General features: G+C 40.1%; 1 protein-coding gene across 4 annotated transcripts; it reads right to left on the bottom strand.

Annotated features, from left to right (window-relative positions):
- Nucleotides 1–12,200: 12,200 nt before the first annotated feature.
- On the bottom strand, nt 12,201–16,260 carry ALG10 (DIE2/ALG10 family). Of its 4 annotated transcripts, none has more exons than XM_078580044.1 (8): nt 16,129–16,260; nt 15,970–16,058; nt 15,477–15,795; nt 14,059–14,332; nt 13,459–13,614; nt 13,177–13,381; nt 12,768–12,910; nt 12,201–12,670 (listed from the first exon to the last, which is right to left on the bottom strand). In XM_078580044.1, exons 1-8 carry the CDS (start codon nt 16,216–16,218, stop codon nt 12,405–12,407), a joined length of 1,542 nt encoding a protein of 513 aa, XP_078436170.1. In that variant the 5' UTR covers nt 16,219–16,260; the 3' UTR covers nt 12,201–12,404. The 4 variants fall into 4 exon arrangements, with proteins under 4 accessions (XP_078436170.1, XP_078436171.1, XP_078436172.1 ...); XM_078580045.1 differs by having other exon boundaries at nt 13,459–13,611; XM_078580046.1 differs by having other exon boundaries at nt 13,459–13,596.
- Nucleotides 16,261–19,335: the final 3,075 nt, after the last annotated feature.

Here is a 19,335-nt window from a genome sequence, read left to right as displayed (position 1 = left end):
TTGCCTCTCTCCAATCAACCAAACGCATTAATAACCCTTGATGGATCCTTAAGCTCACTCTCTTTCATCAGCTTACTCAAGTAGGAGGCAAAGTCCAAAGATGGTTTTTACAACAAGCAAGACCTCATCTTATAGATGTAGGCAATGGATGGAAAGGGGAGAAATAAAAAGGTGCACTCAAAATGTTAGCTTCATTGATCTTTTGGATAGTTAGATATCATGCCTTGAAGGCAGAAACCTGATACGTCAATATAAAGGTATTAAATAAGAGTTCATTAAGGCTCAGTTTATTCCCATTTCACATTAAATCCTAACTTGGAGCATGTGTATTTAGTGAAATATCATGTTATAACTCTTCACATATATTCATCTTTTGTACTTAATGTGTCCCACTTGGCCAATCAGCCAAGCGGGCTGAATCTAACATCTTCTTTAGAGAATTCTGGACCATTTTCAAGACAAGGAAAATTGCCAAAGGAGCTCTCATGAAAGGACCAAGGGCTTGTGGAGGTGGGAGGAGAGGCCTACCAGCCAAGTAAGCCAATTATTTCTTTCTTTACCCTTCTCCTTCTTGACTAATCTTGATTTCTTGTGGTAGAAATCAAGATTAGTGATTCTTTCTCTCTTTAGACCACCTGCCTTGTGGGAATTGGGTGTTCTTGGCCCAAGAATACACCCAATTCCATTCACAACACTTAACAGATCCAAAAATGTGGGGTAAAACAGAATCTTGCAAATCTTGGTCGAAAGTCATTTTCGACCAAGATTTGTTGAAGAAGAACAATTGAAAATTCATTTTATTCTGAATTTCTTCCAGATTTAATTTTGATGAATTAAATTGGATAAAAAATATATTAAAATATCTAAAAATCATTAAAACGTATTTTTAACTAACCTGAATTTTTTTACACTCATTACAAATCATTTAGATGGAGAAGGTCATAATTCACTGTCATTTACACTCCATTTAATCAAAGTAAAATTGAATATAACTCCTAAAGTTCTTACACATCTGTTTTAGCTGAATCTACTCAGATTTGATCTACTGCTCTCTGTGGTTTGATCCTCACATTTTCGTATCAGTGAGGAGTATAATTTTTTTGCTTAATCAAGGGAACTCCTTACTTGACCTAGGTTAGTGATACTTAGTATCAATAACCTAGACCCCTATTTCCCAGATTACGAAAACCCTAGACACCAAAAAAAAATTATTTTATTGTTTTATATATCTTTTAGATTGTTAATCTTGGCTGTTGATTCAATAAAAAAATCCTCTCTCCTCATCACTACTTATGCCATTGCATTGCGCCTAGGGTTTCTGCCTTAGCTTTTTTGAAATTTACCAATTATTGGCTGTGATTTGTTTTTTATTCTCAATCAACATGTTCACATTTGCCACCTGCCTTGTGAGAATAAGAAAATAAATGTTTGTCTCATTAAATAAACAATAAACATGTTACATGGCAACACATCACAACATACCATGTCTCATGTTATTTGTTGTGGTCCAATAGCGTGTCACCATGAGTCCCTTCAAAAAAAAATAAAAATATGAATTTATTAAATAAATAGGTAAGTGTGACATGGTGACACATCTGCGTGTGACATGTTAGAGTGCTATTTTCTTTCATCTAATAATGTTGTTAGACCTGTGTGCCATGTGTAACAACCACTACTTTGGAGTTCTCCAAATCTATTTAAGCTTTAAAATAATCATATAAACAATGACACATGGGTCTTTCTTCTCATTCTATAGTCTGGTATTGATATATTCAAATTAGTGCGTTCATTTTATCACTTTGAAGGCTATATGTGATCGATATTATGTGTCCGACAAGCCAATCACACCACCATGTTTATTTAAGTTCATTGAATAAAATATTTATGTTCATTATTATTCCAGTGTGATGTTTATAATGCAGTCCATGAATATGTGCAATGACATAATGAATTAGGATGAAATCATAATACAATGATCATTAGTCTTTGAACATGTATTCTAAATATTCCTATTCAATGGATAGTCGAAACTGACATCGAATTATCCAGATAGAATAGAACTAGCTGATCCTGTGGCTATTAGTGTGGTGACACTAAGGATTATATAGTGGGTGCTCTTTGGAGTAAGAGTTCACCAAATTGATCCATACCCGTACGAATCCCTAAATGGTATTACACCTAAAATGTAATCAGGTTGATTCATGTCCCGGTTGTATAAGTGATCCATTGATCTGAGACACCAAGGACATTTCGTGAATGGATGACTGCATTTTGACTACGACTTACGAGCCTCTAATCATGGGATTCAAACAAGTCATAGCTCGGATGTGGTAAGAAGCTCATGAAGATGATTGAGTGGTCAAGATGGGATCGTCCCTCCTTGGTATAAGAAGAGATTGACTCAAGGAAGACGATGCAGAAAATCCCTCGCTAGGGTAGTGAGGATATTAGAGAAGGCGTGCTCCAATGATCCCCACTACACATCAGTACTAATTAAATGTCAGATTAAGGTTTGACAATAAATCATACCCTAAGTCATTTGAGAGTCACACACGAATGATGGATTATACATATACGGTAACCGATGACAGTAAAGGTTCCATGAGAGAGTTCAAACACTACTCGATATCTTTTAGAGCACGAGGTGTAGCTTGGCACCCTACGGGCTGGAAATTTAAGCTATCAGTTGGGTTAAATCGATCTTCAGTTAATGAAACTATATGTCGATATAGTTAATTAATAAGGTTGGCCAATAATTGTTACTGGGGCACTAAAGTTATTAACTAGAATGATACATAGGCCTAGAGAGTCACTCGCATAAGGTCATAAGGGTATTGGTGAATATATTTTACTTTGAGGGTTTTTGAGAAAAACTTGAGTAAAATATAAATAGGGCAGGGGCACTCATTTCAAGCACCCAGCCTAGCTAGATTTGAGAGCCCCTCCCTTTCTCCACTCTCTTCTCCACTCATCCAAGGATAGTGTTGTCATGGTGATAAGATATTCTAGATTTTTAAGAAGAGTGGAAGAAGAGGACGTGGAGATCCAAGTTCCGAGTGATCACGTGGATACTTCTAGAGGCTGGACGCATGAACATGATGTAACTATGATGTAACACGATGGATGTCAGGATCGAACGGCTCGTGTTACACACATGGATGGCAAGGGCAATCATGTCATGTAGTGGAGACGACTAATGTGGATGTAATACAAGTGAAGATGCAACTGTGAAATCAATGTGAAGTATAAGTCTAGCGTTTACGAACACCAACGACCATTAGGGTATGTTAAGAGTGACCTGGTAATGCCACTAGGCTTCCAATGACCCGGATGACAGGTTGAGGGCGGACGGTGCGAGTACGACTATTATTGCTTGTGTAAGCACCGTTCAAAGCACCAACCAAGTTCATACCAATAGAAACCAATTCCCACTGACGTTTTCCTATCTATCACTAACCTAACCCTGGTGGTGGAGAAACATTCGGAGGAACTAAAAGAAATAATATAACGCCGAGAAGGGAGTTATGAGCGTACTAGTAGCAACATGCGAGACTATTTCTGTTTCGACAGGGGTGGATGGCAAACTGCACGTAGGCGCGATGACGATGCAGGTAGACACAACAATGTGAGTAGGCGTGTTGGTGCGAGTAGATGCGGTGGCAGGTGTAACAATGGATGTAGAAATGGGCGCGACAATGGCGCAGCGATAGTAGGTTGTAGCGCTGCGATGATGTAGCGGAGAGAGGGTGTGGCGGCTCGGCGCAATGACAAGGCACGGTGGCAGCGAACGCGGTGGCCTGGGGAAACATGTACAACAACATCAAGGCCAACAATGGCGGGTGCGGAGGCGATGGGCGTGGCGTCAATGATTTTGGTGGCAGCAGCCACGGCTAGCATAGATCGAGATGGCCGAGCACGCTGCGGCCCGGTTGTCGGCCAGCGGCGGCAAAGGGCTGCTGTAGCGGTCACTAGGGTTGGTGCGGCCGTGACGGGCTACGGTGAACGCTAGGGCTGTAGCGGCGCCGCCGCGGATTGCAGGGGCTTCTAGGGCCGCGGGAGCTGTGGGCTGCTGTGGTGGCCACGATTGCGATGACCACGGGCTGTTACAACAGTTGCGACTGCGGACGCGGCTAAGGGTGGTTGCGACGGCTTCGGTGGCCGTGGGCTGCTGTGGTGGTCGTGGGCAGCTGCGACCGCTGCTGGTTGCTGCGGTGGCTGCGGTTGGCTTTGACGGCCGCAGGGGGCTTCGGCAGGCATAGGCGTCTGCAACATCCATTGGCTGCTGCAGCGGCCGCAACTATTGCGGCGACCGGGGCTGCTGGCCAGAAGGCCACATTGTCAGCGCGGCTGGTCGTGGCAATGGCACAGACGAACCAAGGGGCGGCGGTCGCGAATGGGAAGGCCGAAGGAGACGGTGACTGGAGCTCCAGTTAAGGTGGCAGCGGCGGTGGCAGTTTCTGGCAAAGACGGCGGGGGTTTCCAACGAACTCTAGGGTTTTTTTCTCTCTCCTAACATTGTAGTGGCATTTTTGTAAATATGGCAAAACTCAATGAAATACTAAAAATCAGGAAAAAATCCTTAAAAGTCACATTTTCTTTAATCTTTTTTTTTCTCTTCTCTTCCTACGGTCGAGCCCCACCTTTTATAGGGGCAAATATAGGCCTCCCCCTTAGAAATAAAGGGGAGAAGTGATGTAATACAATCGTGACGGGATCGGCGACTCATGTTACACCACAATTTAATATGTCGATTACTTTGCTGTCACCTTAGTAGTTAAATGAGACGAAATGAAGCTTAAAAGTCCCGTTTGAAGAGAGCAATATAAGGTAACCTTCTGTTTGGGTGAACATTACACTAATTCCACTAAGGGGGATAGTCGTGAGCGACTCCCGATGACCCCTTGGGTCTACGATGACGTCACGGTGTGAGGGGTGTTTTACGGCCCAAGGGTGTTCGACCCCTAACTTGGTCGACTAACCTCCTACCGCAAGGAAAGTCCTAATTTCACTTGACAAACTGGCTAGCCTATTCAAATGACGTCTCTAGTTTTGGCAGAAGAACCGATAGGGGAAGACAGCACTGCAGGATGTAATGATACTGAAATGTAATGGGGGGAAACAAGAAGAATACCGGAGAGGATTTAGTCCGTTGGCAGTTGACAAACGGTCGAGTCGATCATGCAAATGGCGACGCACGAATGAAGTTGAGGATCCACTCCAGAATGCTGGTGAGACCGAACCGGAACGGACGTCGTAGGCGGGATGAACGTTGGAGCCGCGCTGGGGTAGCGTCATGCGCGCGGGCAATCCGGGTATGGACGGGCGCGAGTGCGGGAGGGTCGAGGGCGAGACCGCGGATCTTCCAGCTGGCCATAGGCTGGGGCTATGCGTCCGTAGGCATGCACGTGCGAACCGTCGACGCGGCGTTCGTGAGCGTCAGGGCACCGAGGAACGAGGCCGCGCGGTCGCCGGCTGGCCGCGGTAACAGATCACAGACGGCGTGAGCCACGGGCGATAGGACAGGCCGTGGAGGAGAGGCCGCTAATGGCCGGGCACGTTCGGGACACTGGTCGAGCGCGGTCGGCAGGAGGGTCAGGTCGGATTCTTGAAGGTGTACTGGCTGAGACCTGGTCCAAGAAGGGGGAAAATCCCGCTCTTCTTGAAAGTTCTTGAGAGACGATGGATGGTGAGACACACGATCTGAGAGCACGCGAAGGGGGGCGCGACGGCGGCACAACTTCGGAGTAATCTCGACGAAGCAGCGACAACGACGATGGATCCAAGAACTGCTATCTTGGACAATCAAGAAAGCTCTAGCGGGGCGGACAGGATGATCCGGTGTCACCGTAGGGGTCTTGGGTGATCTCGATGAGAGCAATGCGGTGACGCCTTCACGTAGGGACTCGACGTGAAGGGCGGCGACGTTCTTGATCCTTCCACTCTATCTACTCTCTATCTTTCTATCTAGCTCTATGAAAGAAACAACACTTAACTTTTCAATTCAAGAACATCTAACTTCAATTGGGCATGCCATCCCCTTATATAGCCAGGATAGGTGCCAAGTGACGTGTCTAGAGGAACCGTCGTGAGACGTGGTCCAACCTCGAGTCAACCATTACAAAACAACTAAAAAATAACGACGGACGAGGCCCCAAACACACCGGCCCAGTCTGTAAGTTCAAAGAAAATGAAAATACATCAAACATATAAGGCGCAGAATGGAAAAGACCACTTACGCGGGATACTTGAAGTTTGGATGATGAGTGTCGATGCGAGCAGCCCAGCGTGGTTGAACTCGTCCCGTCCTGGCGTCGTTCCGATGGTCCCCCATCAAGAAGGCTCAATTAAGAGTAATTTAGGCCCTCCGAATAGGAGAAAGAAACCCACTAACACACCCACACATGGGCTCACACACACGCAAACATGTAGGTCCATACATCGATCCAAACACATGCGAACAAACAGAAAACAAACACATACGCGGCCGACATACAAGGCCTACTAAACAAGGAAAATAAGGAAAGATAGCGTCAAACCTTTGTGGCCTGTTGACTAGGTTCGGGTACTCAAAAGGCTAGGTCTCGCGCGTGAGCCCTTGCTTGACGAATTGGTTCGCTGGGGTCTTCGAAGCAGAATGGTCCCCCATCAGAACAGATTAAGAACAATCTCCAAGTGGCAAAGTCATGGGTGGAACAAGTTCCCCACAACCTACATTCGATGTTTGTTTTAAAGATCGATTATGAATCGATCAACACGCTTGTGCACCGTGGATCATGGTTTCCATGGATAAACCAAGGCACATAACCCAACAGTATGTTGTCTGTAAGATGTAATTGGTATACATATTTCTTGATATGTGATGAATAAATTACATTCCATGCATTAATTCATATATTATATAATTTTTTGATTTTTCATGAATTTAGATTGATTATGAAAATTGGTATAACCTAAAATATGATAAGTAAAAATTAATGATTGTTAAAAAGAATAAAAATGGAGAGAAAAAAAATGGTTGTGACTTAGAAGGAGCGGCTAGGCAGCAACACAAGTATAGCTACAACAGTGAGTGCTAAGGTAGCATAGAGGGCCGAAGCTGCATTCATAGGCAAAGATAATCACAGCCGCTGTACGGCACCAAGGAGATACATCATTGATCAGGTTATGCGCGCATGGGAGAGAGCCCAAAGCCCGTTGCAAAATGAGTTCCTATTAAATGATTGGATTTAATCTTAATGGTCAAATTCTTTAAGAAGATCAAATGGTCAAGTCCAATTCCCATTTTTTTTAATGAGAATCAGATTTATAGTGTTCACCATTATATATAGAAGGCCTCAATTAGCCTAAGCTCTGATGGTTATGTGCACTTAAATAATGTGAGATATGATCTTGATGATTTGTGAATATATTATATTGACGTCTATTCTAACCCATGAGTTTTAAATCATCTTCCCCATGAACTAGAAATAATTCATTTGTCTTCACAAGACATCAAGATCACTAATTGTGGTCGGCTTTTGTTAAAATTGGAGACCAGCAAGCCAATCACATGTCTTATTTGACATTCATTGATACAATATATTCATTAGAAGGAACATGTGATGCTTATGATGAAGTCTATTAATACATGATCAGACTGAGTGAATTATGATGATTAGAATACAGAGATCACTAAGTCTTTAATCATGCAACCTAAATCTTCCTATCTAGTCCCACTCATATCATGAGTATCATTGATCCAATAGCCATTTGTGGAGATATTAAGGATAGATATTGGGTGATATTTAAGGGAAATACTTATCTACATTCATTCGTATGAACCCTGAATGATATTATACCTAGCTATTTATGAGGTTGATTCACGTCATGATTGTGTAAGTGGTCCTTAGATATGAGGTGCCAAATATGTATTATGAATGTTAAGTTGTACTTTATCCATGACCTACTAGTTCATATTCATGGAGTTTCAAATCATTTGAGCTCAAATGCAGAAAGAAGTTTACAAAGGTGATTGAGTTGTCAAAATGGGATTATTCACATTTGGTATAAGGGGAGAAAGTTTGACAAAGATGATGCAATGAAATCCTTGTCCAAGGAATTAAATATTAGAGAAGAGCTCTTTAATGATTTCCAAACACATAAATAATAATTCAAATTACCACTTAAGTTTTTGATGCTTGACCAAATCCAATACATCCAATGAGAATCAAGTGGATGAGTGATAATCTCAATTTTAGGGTTAAAATTTGTCGTCGGTGATTAAGATTATTCAATAAATATATATATATTTAACTGTACTTAAAAATACATAGTTAGTGATGAGTACAGATCGTCTCCACAGGGAACGATGATTAAGGAATTAGTTTCTTAGACTAGTGATGATTGACGAGAGGATCGATGGAGACAAGATTCGAGGGCGTGAACTTGTGATATCGGTAAAAAAATACGTAGTTTATAAGTAAGTTATTGTGAGGGATATGACGATGAATGACAGTATGAACGAGGATAGTGAATGAATTTGGATTAGTACTGTGACGAGGATGAAAATACAAAAATAGAGAGTAGAATGAGAGTGCAAGTACGATTATAAACCCTAATTATGTTAACTGTAGTGACGTGAAAGAGACAACGTAAGGCAAAGACACTTACCTTAGATCCTTACGTTTCGCCAGAAATTTATGAGTGGCGATAAGTTCCCCCTCTTCTCCAATGTTTTTTCCCGCACACTCAGGACACCAAGAACACTCTTGATGGATCTCAAAACTTTTAATCAGCCCACAAAAATAGGAAGCAAGTTCAAGATGAATTTCACAATGATCCAGGCCTCTATTTATTGATCAGATGGTATGGATAGAAAGAGGAGGGGAAGATGAAGCAAGCTGAAAATTTCAGCTCAATCAGAGTTGTAGATCAAAAGTTATGGCCGTTTGAAGTTGGAGAAATCCTAGCCCTTGATTTTCTTCTCTCTCCTCATCAACACCCTCATTTTCTGTGCCCATTAATAAGTAAAAGCACTTGGTATTCCGCACTCTTCGTATTTCGTGCGGGCGCCGTTTGTATTCCGTGTCACGTGTACCTGAAAAAAGGATAAAGAAAAACAAAGAAAAACATAAAAACCTCTTTCTCGAGGCTGATGTGGCGGCGCGTCAATGCACCACGTCACCCTATCTTTTCTTCTCTATTCTTTGTGTGAAATGAGTGGACATGAGTGTGCCACGTCACCTTGCGCAAAAAAAGTCAAAAATACTTAAAAATTCATATTAAATAAAAGCCCAAAAAGCATGTGTAAATAGATATTTTGATTCAGAAAAATCACATCTTTCCAAATTTAATGTCAAACAATTCCATAAAAATCATATTGTGTCTCAAAAATTGTATTCTTTTAGAATCTATTGTTAGAAAAATCCCAAAAAATGCAGAAAATTCAGAAATCTATTCTAAAAATAGATTTAATCATTTTAAGCTTGATAACATGTAAATATAAGTAATTTAGTACATATTAATATATAAATATGATCATATAAGGTACTAAAAATGCATGTTATCAATGAGGGACTACACCTACAGGTAACTGATGACATAAATGTTTAATGAGTGAATCAATACACTCATTTGTTTCTTCTAGAGCATTGGGTATAGCTTGATACCTTGCTTTGATTTATCTATTGGGTTGAATCGATCCGTGATTAATTGATTGATATGATGATTTGGATAATTTATTTAGAAGGCTAATAAATGTTATGTATCCAATTAATGTTGATCCAATAGACATTGAAATGAAGTCATAGGTAGTTGAATTATTTTCTCTTTGTTCCATCATATCATATTCATGCATGCTTTAAAATTCAAGAAAATGATTATAAAACGGTAGTTTTATCTTGAAATGATCAAAAGAAAATAATACACTGATAAACAATCAACTTAGTTAAAATAGGGGTATACATGATTTTTTATATGGAGTATATACATATGAATTAATTGGATGATAACATATTATGTATCCAATATACTTTTGCGTCACATGTATGGAATCTGATGTAAATTCCATGATCATCTGATTGCTATCCATTTTTAGTATATCACGTCATTTTATGGAATGATCAAGGTACACATCTGATTGAGTTTCATGGAGATCTCATTTTCTATACTTCATACGGCTTAACATCGTGTCATTTCTAATCATTTAAATGCTATGAAAATCTGAATATCAATTTTTTTGAGGACAAAAAAAATGAACCACATCTTTTTGACACAACTGCTTTCAGCCAATGGTCCAAACCCTTTCTTTCGCCCAAGTTAGATACATTTATTATCTTGGGATTCCTGTTCATAAATGGTATATAAACACTTAGAGAGACATTAGTGACTCTAAATGTGATTATTAACCTTCCATAGAAGATTAACTAGGAATAGAGATCATGGCTTTTATATTTGAAAATTAAATTCATAAGCACACAATCATATCCATGATCACATGCTATTAAAGCAAGATTTAACTAATATATATACCTTCTCGAAGTTAGAATGTAAATAATTAGCATGTTATCACGGACATCTTCCAATTAATTATCATTGAATTTAATGGAGTGTGGGTATGATCTAACATGCCATGAAAATTAGACTACTTGAAATCTCTTCCAATATACCCTATGGCCTCTAGGAATTAGTCTGCCTCTACTTCATCACTACACTTAAAAATATATGCAAATTTGAATTAATCATTTCATTCTTACTACCTTCCTCCTACTCAAAACGCTACTTTCTATTAGGAAGTGGAGTATGCTTTCTTTGAGCAAGTGATGTAATTCGTCTTATGCATGTGGCCACTTTATCTGGTTAATTCATTGTACAACCATCTCCAAAATAGGGCTTGCATCATATGAAAAGCACCAATTCTATATTGGATTAATACTTGGTGGTGATTTACTGACAGTTAGGGTTGGCTCATTGCATTTAACCTACTCAACTACATGGATATTTGCCCATTGCAGGTAGTATCTTTCCTGTTCCCCAATTATTTACTCTATGCTTTGGGTGACCCAAACTCTCACTATCGATGGATATAATTATCTGGGTTAGTATTGATGTTTCTTCTCATTTATTCTCCTTCTCTATCACACACATGTCCTACAACAAAGAGGATTAGAAGGATATCTGAATATTTGAGTGTTTCGTCAAAAGTTGACTCAGAAAGATCCAATCTCCATTAAAATGGATGGAAATGAAGTCATGGGATTGACAGAGACAATGTAGATCTTAAGACTTAAACCATTGGGTGCATGAGTCAGATGGTGATCAGTATACCTCAAACGTAGATAAGTTGATGCCGCAATTAAGACCCTTTGAAAAATAAAGGTAAAATGCCAAAAATAGATCTCTTCCTAACTTTCTGTTTTCTAGTCACACTAGTGATCGGCATGGCTCATATTCTTGAAAAATGTATTGAACTCCCTCCCATTTTTTTAGAAAATCTCTTCACACTTTTCGGGCCTTATATCCCTCCTCTTACATGGTGGAAATGTTTGATAATGTGGCCTATCTAAAGAAAAATTCTCAGTTCTTTGTTTATAAATATATATTTAAAATATTTTATATCTCAGCATATTTTAAGGCAGATGTCTGGTCTCTCTGTTCGAATCCATATCTTTTTATGTATCTATGTCAATCTCTCTTCATTTCTATGACTTCAAATTGATAGAGGGCTACATCCATCTCAATAACACATCCTCACTACTATTATACAATTCTCTCTCTTTCTCCACATCTTTCTATTTTTATTTTTGCGTAAATTTTTCGGAGAGCCCATTAAGCCTTGGCCTCTAGCACCATGACCACTACGTTCTTATGCATGTGGGAATCAGAGCTCACTATACCAAGATAAAGCTGCCATCGTCATCATCATTACAAGTTCCCATGACTATGATGATTCCATCATCTCCATCCTTGTCTCAGCTGACTGATCATGACAATCTCGTCTATACTGTTATCAATCTGGTTCAGGCAAATGACGACGACGACGATGATTCATTATCATTAACTTGCCATCTTGTAAAAAAGGACAATAAACTCGGCGTCGATTACTCATGAGTGACAATGGCCGTGACGGCTATGTTATTGTCATCCTGGCACAGATGAATGACAATGAAGATAAAAAATCATTGTCCTCTCGTCATCGTCATCAAGGACGTCAAACACAAGTGGGAGTAAACCACCATAAAATAACATATTTCTCTTTTCCTTTCAAAAAATGTAAAAGTCGTTAAAAAATTATTTGCTACAAGTCCTCACAAGATGGGCGAAGATACAATAGTACAAAAATAATAAAGGGACGTCTTCCTCCACGACATCATTGACTTCAATCAGAAAATGCAGTGGAGAGTTCAAAAAACTTGCGGCCTGACGTGCTACCACATGAATCTCTGCTGGATACCTGGCTCATGTGCCCACTCGAATGGTCGTAAAAGGAACATCCACATGGTGAAAAGATCCATCGCGATGAAAAGGGCGAAAGTCAACACCAACAATGATTTCTGGCCGTCGATCTTAGAGTTGATGAGAAACAAGATAATGGGTATGGTGAAGTATCTGAACTCCACCACCGGGGAAGGAACCAGGGTCCCGACACAGGCCTTGAAGAACAACAATGCCCAAATCCTCCCTGTTGACTTTCCTGTCGACAGAAATTTCCAATAAAATAATCAAAATTAACAGAAAAATCCAAATTTCTTATTGGGTCTGTGAGAAAATAGAGTATCATAGATTCTTACCCAAGATGTTTGCAATGGAGAACCAGGAATAGACGCTTAGAGGGATCATCAGGTGCTTGAACGTCCAATGCCCTTGCAGGATTTTCTTCCGGAAGTAGAAAGGATAGTGGCGGTTATCCGCAAGAAGGTATGGGTGGTAAATACTGCATTGATCAAATTAAGAAAACGTCAAAGATGAGAGAAATATATCAATAGAACCCTTGGTGTAGGTTTGTACCAAGGAAGGTCTTGGAAGAAAGAGAAAATTGATAGAATGAAAAGATAGACCAGGCCTCAATTAAGAATCAAAATCCCTCAAATCAACAGCTTCTTGACTCCCCTCATTTGGAGAGGCTTCAAGTATTTTAAGGGAAAATGAGGAAAATAGCCCCGACAGGAATTAAACATCTTTTGAAAATCCCCTGCAAACCTGAATCTATGAAGAGAGACAAATGCTGCGGCAAGAGCAATTGTCAACATGAAGATTCCACGCGTCTTATTGACCCATAATAATTTCATCAAAATTCCAACTTGCTTAAAGTTGAAATGGAGGGGGGCAGTGATGGCAGCACAAATAATGCCAAAGTAGACCATCTGGGCGAAGTGCGGAGAAGCTACATGGTGCTCTTTGGCTCCTGAATAAAATTACTAAAAAGATTACAAGCTTTTTGCGAAGTTGTAAGTGCAGTGGAATAAACCCAATTTGCATTACCAAGGACAACGCTTCCATTCCACAAGACAAAGGCCACGAACCCCACGAGCACTAGAATGAATGGAAAAAAGGAGACCAGGAGGCTCCATCTGAAATGCCACACCATGATAATTGTAGCATATAACTCATGCCAAAGATCTGCCAAGGAAAATCCTGCTTTAGAAAAAAAAATGGGGAATGAATATTTTCGAAAGCTAAGTCGAGTTTGACCCTCGGGCTGAAGATCAAAGGAAAAAACCTTTAACATTGAAAATATTCTGAAAGGAACGGCCGAAAAGAAGGAAGTAAGGCCGTGCCCTCAAATACAGATAGGATCAACATTTATAGAAGAGAACCAGAGGCAAAAACAAATAGAACTGTATGCTGCTCAAAAAGTAAAATTGGCTCTTTGAATAACTTCTGCATACATACGTTAATGCTTCAGAAAATTAGAGCTCATGAATGATAACTTACACCATTTTTATCAGATCCCAAGTAATGAAACAAGGTGAAAACCATAATAAAAAATCATTAGGCATAACCAACACAAGAATTATCCACAGTAGGCTTGGGGACCAGAATAAAGAAATCTACAATCTAAGTGGGGAGCAAAGTCAAAACCTTTATTCTGCCCAGTGGAACTTGAAAGATTTTCACCAATAGGAGATTCATCAGGTTGTATCGAACGTTGAAACCTTCTCCTCAACTCTGACTTCGTCAAGACTTTAGTTTTGTTCGATGCCGCTTCATTCTTCATCAATGGGGGAGAAGAATATCCCGATATGTCATGACCCTTGGGGGCTGATGCATTCATGAGACCAATGGCTGCGTTGGAAGCAACAAAAAGCAGCCATATGACGTTGGTTTGCCGGATAAATATCGAGAAGGCACCAATCTGTTCTACATGTGAACAAACAAGTCCCAAATAGGTTAAATAGCATAAAAAAGATGAAAACTGTCCGGACACTTTACAATAAGGTTTCTCATCCTTGATGATGACTCATCCTCATTCTCCTCTTTTATCCTCACCAGGACGAGGATGACAATGACGAAGACGACATCATATGCGCCACATGACTAGGATGATGATGATGAAATCATTATTGGCATGGTTACACAGACTTATGACGACGAAGATTTGTGGATGAGGACCCCACTGTACAGTTCCATGGAATAAAGAATTTATGAATGTTATGCTTGGGAAACGAGGATTAAGTATCCTAGAGCTCGGGATAAGTACTTCCTCACTCTGAACTAGGGTTCTGATACAGTTCCAATTAAAGTATATGAGAAAAGGAATAGAGGGTTTAGTCAAACATGGGGGTTGACGAGTCAACAAACACCTGTGGACATTGTATCCGGGGTGGTGCTGATGTGGCCACAAGCTGCAAGTCTTGATTGCGAGTAGGAGGAATAAAGAATGCCTATAAAGAAAAGGTGAAACCTCAAAGAAAGACATCTTCTGGCAGTTGAACTTCTTGAAGGGTGCGGAAATCTTGGAGAGACTAGGTGTATGTGGCAAGGGGTCATCCGAGGGCACCCATGTTATCAAGAGGTGCTAGCTACAAGAAGACAGGCTATCTCTCAAAGCTCAGTTGAGGGATCTCTACCTTAAAAGTGTGACAGTGGAAACCTATGAGTATAATTTTTTGTTTTCTTACCAATTCGATACATATTGTATCAGCTTCACAGTCTTTGATCACAACGCCAATATCCTACACCCAAGGAGGAGTGTGCCAATGACAATTTTGTCTTCGCCATCATCCTTCATCTAACAGCCATAATTATCATCATCATCATCAGCATCCATCGATAACCATGACACATTATCACTATTTATCTTTTAAGAAAACAATGGCATATTATCATTGTCATCGTCATCGTCATCGTCCCCTAGTCCTCTAATGATGTCGATGACAATGATGATAAGGAGCTCGTCATCATGGTCCAACTCTTCTCTGGACAGGTCTGTGTTTTTCTTTGATCCCAATCATAAAACAGAATTAAATCAAAAGTACTCGAAGGAATATGAGACTTACAAGAGAACTGATCCAATAGTGGCCTTTCAGACAGGCCAGAAACATAGCCAAAACTGCAGCCGTTGAAGTCACATCCGTGTAGTACAAAAATGTGAAGAACCAATGAACCGGATACAGCGCCACACAAATGGCGCACGCGGTTGCTCTTCTTTTGTCAATCTTGGGCCTCAAAAGAACAATTAAATCATAAATAAGCACACTACAAATGATCGAGAAGACACCATTGGTCGCACGGAGGAATGAGGTAGAACAGATTGCAGAAAGTGACAGAGACGGCTTCACAAACAGAGCGGCGATGGGCACAATTGAAAGGTAATACCTGCAGCATCATTCAATTTCATAAGAGGCAAGAGAAGAAACAAACATTCATTCTTCTATTAGTTCAAATCGCATGTATATCATCCACAAATGCGCAGTATTTTCAAAAAATTTCGACGGTAAACGGATTTCGTGACGTTAAAACCACGATTCTGAGAAAGTATTAGAAGATTACAGGCCAGGGGGGGTGGTGATCATGGGATCCCAATCACTGAAATTTCCACTGCAGTACTTCTGAGCCTGGGGAATGTGGAATATCTCGTCCTGAACATGAGAAATCTGATCGAAAGAGGGTCTGTGAAACCGAGATTAACAAGAAATTAGGAATCTTTACCATGTAGGGCTTCGGAACGATTCGATTCACGACAACAGAGATTGAAACTGTCCAAAGGGCTACGATCGCTGCTACCGTGGCCCTCCCCATCTCTCTTCTCTTCGTCTGCCTTCCCCAAGCTCCGACTGTTGATAATTTCCGGGATTAAACGAAAACTGGTAGTTATGTGCAAGTTTTATCTGAAAAGTTGAAGTTTTTAATTTAATTTCTAGATCTCGCCCAAGTTCTTAATCCATTACATGAATTTTGTTAGATAAGAGCTATATTCCAAGGACACTGTTGATTCAGCTTAGACTTACTGAAGCATTTTTTTTCAAATTTGTTTCATCTTTCTATACAGATTATGTGCCTTAGTTTAGTTCTTGAAGTGTGATTCTAACTAACATTTTGAATTAATTTGGCCCTTCCAAAAGTGTTATATACTAATTGGGATGTTCATCATCCAAAAAATTTGAAAAAACTGGAGCCCTAGGCAAGTCAGATGATTCATTCCTAGGGCACTGTATGCAATCAGGGGATAATTCAAAAAGATAATGTTCTTTTAATTATCAATCTTCTGTCTAGATTAGTTATAATTGCGTTGAGCAGACATGGATAATTTTAGAGACTACGAGGAGGGGCCATAAATTACTCCCTGGAATTATATCACTAATTGCGACAAATTAGATACTCATTTGGGTGGATAACATTTTAACCAGCATGAAGCAACCAAGTGGTATCTAAAGGTGTAGTTTGGACAAAATATATTTTAGTTTTGCTTAAAAATCTATATATTTCTCTTTGGTTGACTTATGATTTGGTTCTAAGAAACACGGTATTTAACACATGTATGGAGAGATTCTTCCCAAAGTTCATGGGTAATACTTTTACACCTTCATTTTTAGAAAAAAATAGCCAAGAAAATTTATGTGGTTGGGATGCTGCATGAACTGGCATATTTGATGACGATCAACATTATTGGCGGAGAAGTTTTTAAAGCTTTTTTATTAGATCACAATGTTTCCTCAGATTATATCTTAATTTATCTAATTGCACTAGTGATCAGTTATACCATCAAACTAATATCAATTTGTGTTTAGTACTGCATTTTAGTTTTATCTAGAGTATACATTGTTAGACTATTTATCATGGATATCTCCTTCTATGAAAAAAATCATAGTTTTTATCAAAGAGCATAAATATAATAAATTAAATTCAATTTTTGTGAACCTCTTAGTCAGTCCTATGTTGGGTTCTAGAGGCCTAGATCTGGAAGAAGAAAACAAAACATTCTACAGCAGAAGACTTTTGCGAAATCGAACAACATTGATAAAATCATTAAAATGAAATACCTTTGCACCGATCGCATCCGTGATTTCTTAGATCCTAGAGTGAGACGAGTCGAGCCACTCAAGTGTGCAACCTCTAAACCCACACAGTCCTTGGCACGTTGAATCTCCTCCTCTTAACGAGCGCCGTTCAATCTGTCGCCATCATTATGCTGTCCCGATCACATCGGGGATGGAGAGGGGGTGTGGAGAGAAGGAAAAAGAAGGGGAAAGGCTCCTAAAGAATTCTGGCTTGGGTGATTTTCTTTCAAGGCCTTTCCATATTTATTTTAAGTGGATATTTTTCATAAAAACCCCCAAAACTTAAGTATATCTTCCAATGTCCAAAAGACCATTTGCGTGTGACCCTCTAGGCCCATGTATCAGTCTAGTTAATGACTCTAGTGGCCTAATAACCTTTACTGGCCATCTAAATTAATTAACTATATCATCATATAGATTAATTAATGTCAGATCGATTTAAATCAATCGATAGGTTGAGACTCCGACACGTGGGGTGCCAAGCTACACCTCGTGATCTAGAAAATACAAAGGAGTGTGTATCGACTCACTCATGTAACCTGTTCATCATTGGTTACCGTTTATGTATAGTCCCTCATCCACTTGATGCTCCTTGGACGACTTAAGGTATGATCAACTGTTGAACCCAAATCGGTCATCCGAGTTAGTACTTATGCATTTGAAAATCATCGGAGAACTCTTCTTTGATATTTCACTGCCTTGGCCAATGACTTCATCGCATCATCTCCCTTTAGCTGTCACCTCGTGAACCGAGGGTGGACGATCCCATCTTGATCACTCAATTGTGTTCGTGAACTTCTTGATGCACCTGAACTAAGACTGTTTAGAATCCCATGATTAAATACTTGCTGGTCATAGTCAAAGTACAATCGTCCGTCCACAAGACATCTTTGGTGTATTAGGTCTAAGGACTGTTTACTCCATTTAAATTTAATTAACTATATTTCATACTTAAGGGACATCCGTCTCTATAAAAGGCTGTATGGATCAAGGAGTTGATACAAACTTTTCGTTTTCTGAATATCAAGTCGCTTTCTACTTCGTCTTCAAGATTGTGTGTCGATTTCTCAACATGATATCAGAGCATGCTCTGACCGGATCTGAAGGTTCCTCCGAGGAAGGGATCATTCAACGTCAACGGTGACGTACAAGATCGCCTGAGAGAATCACACATGTTCCACTAGTTGGGATTAAGCTCACTCGGAGCAACTATCCCCTATGGATGGACTGCATAAAAGCCACCATTGGAGCCCAAGGACTAGGTAAGCATCTCACTCATGAGAGACCTACTTTTGCTCCACCATTTTCAGATTTGTAAAATCCCTGGTGGAAGAGGGACATGGAAGTAATGGCCTTAATGATGTCGTCCATGAGCGACAAAGTTCTTCCCATCATACAAGGCTGTCCATCTGCTCTGGAAGCATGGAGGACTCTCAACATTGAGCTTTCCTCTAGAACAGAATCCAGAGTTATGGAGCTGACTAATCAACTACATAGCATCCAAAGAGGTACGCGCTCCATTGATGAATTTGTTCAAGAAATACGCAATGTCAGTCATGCACTCTGTGCATCCGGTGAGATAGCCAATGAACGTACGTTAAAATTTATTCTACTTTGGGGTCTCGAACCAAGATATCAAGCATTTTGAACCAGTGTGAATACACATACAAGTATTCTATCTTTCGATTCTATTGTGGCTATGCTACGATCAGAAGAAAATATGCTAGGAGCTGGAGTGTAACACGAAGAAACCCCTCCTCCACAGGCAAATCAGGTTCATGCAGATCAACAAACTACAAGAGGTCAAGGAGGCCAAGGACGGGGAAATCGCGGACGAGGCTCAGCTCAATCAAATCGA

The sequence above is a fragment of the Wolffia australiana genome, chromosome 8, assembly GCF_029677425.1.
Source record: "Wolffia australiana isolate 7733 chromosome 8, ASM2967742v1".
NCBI lineage: Eukaryota > Viridiplantae > Streptophyta > Magnoliopsida > Alismatales > Araceae > Wolffia > Wolffia australiana.
The sequence above is the reverse complement of the archived record's forward strand: the minus strand, read 5'-3'. Positions and strand labels throughout refer to the sequence as shown.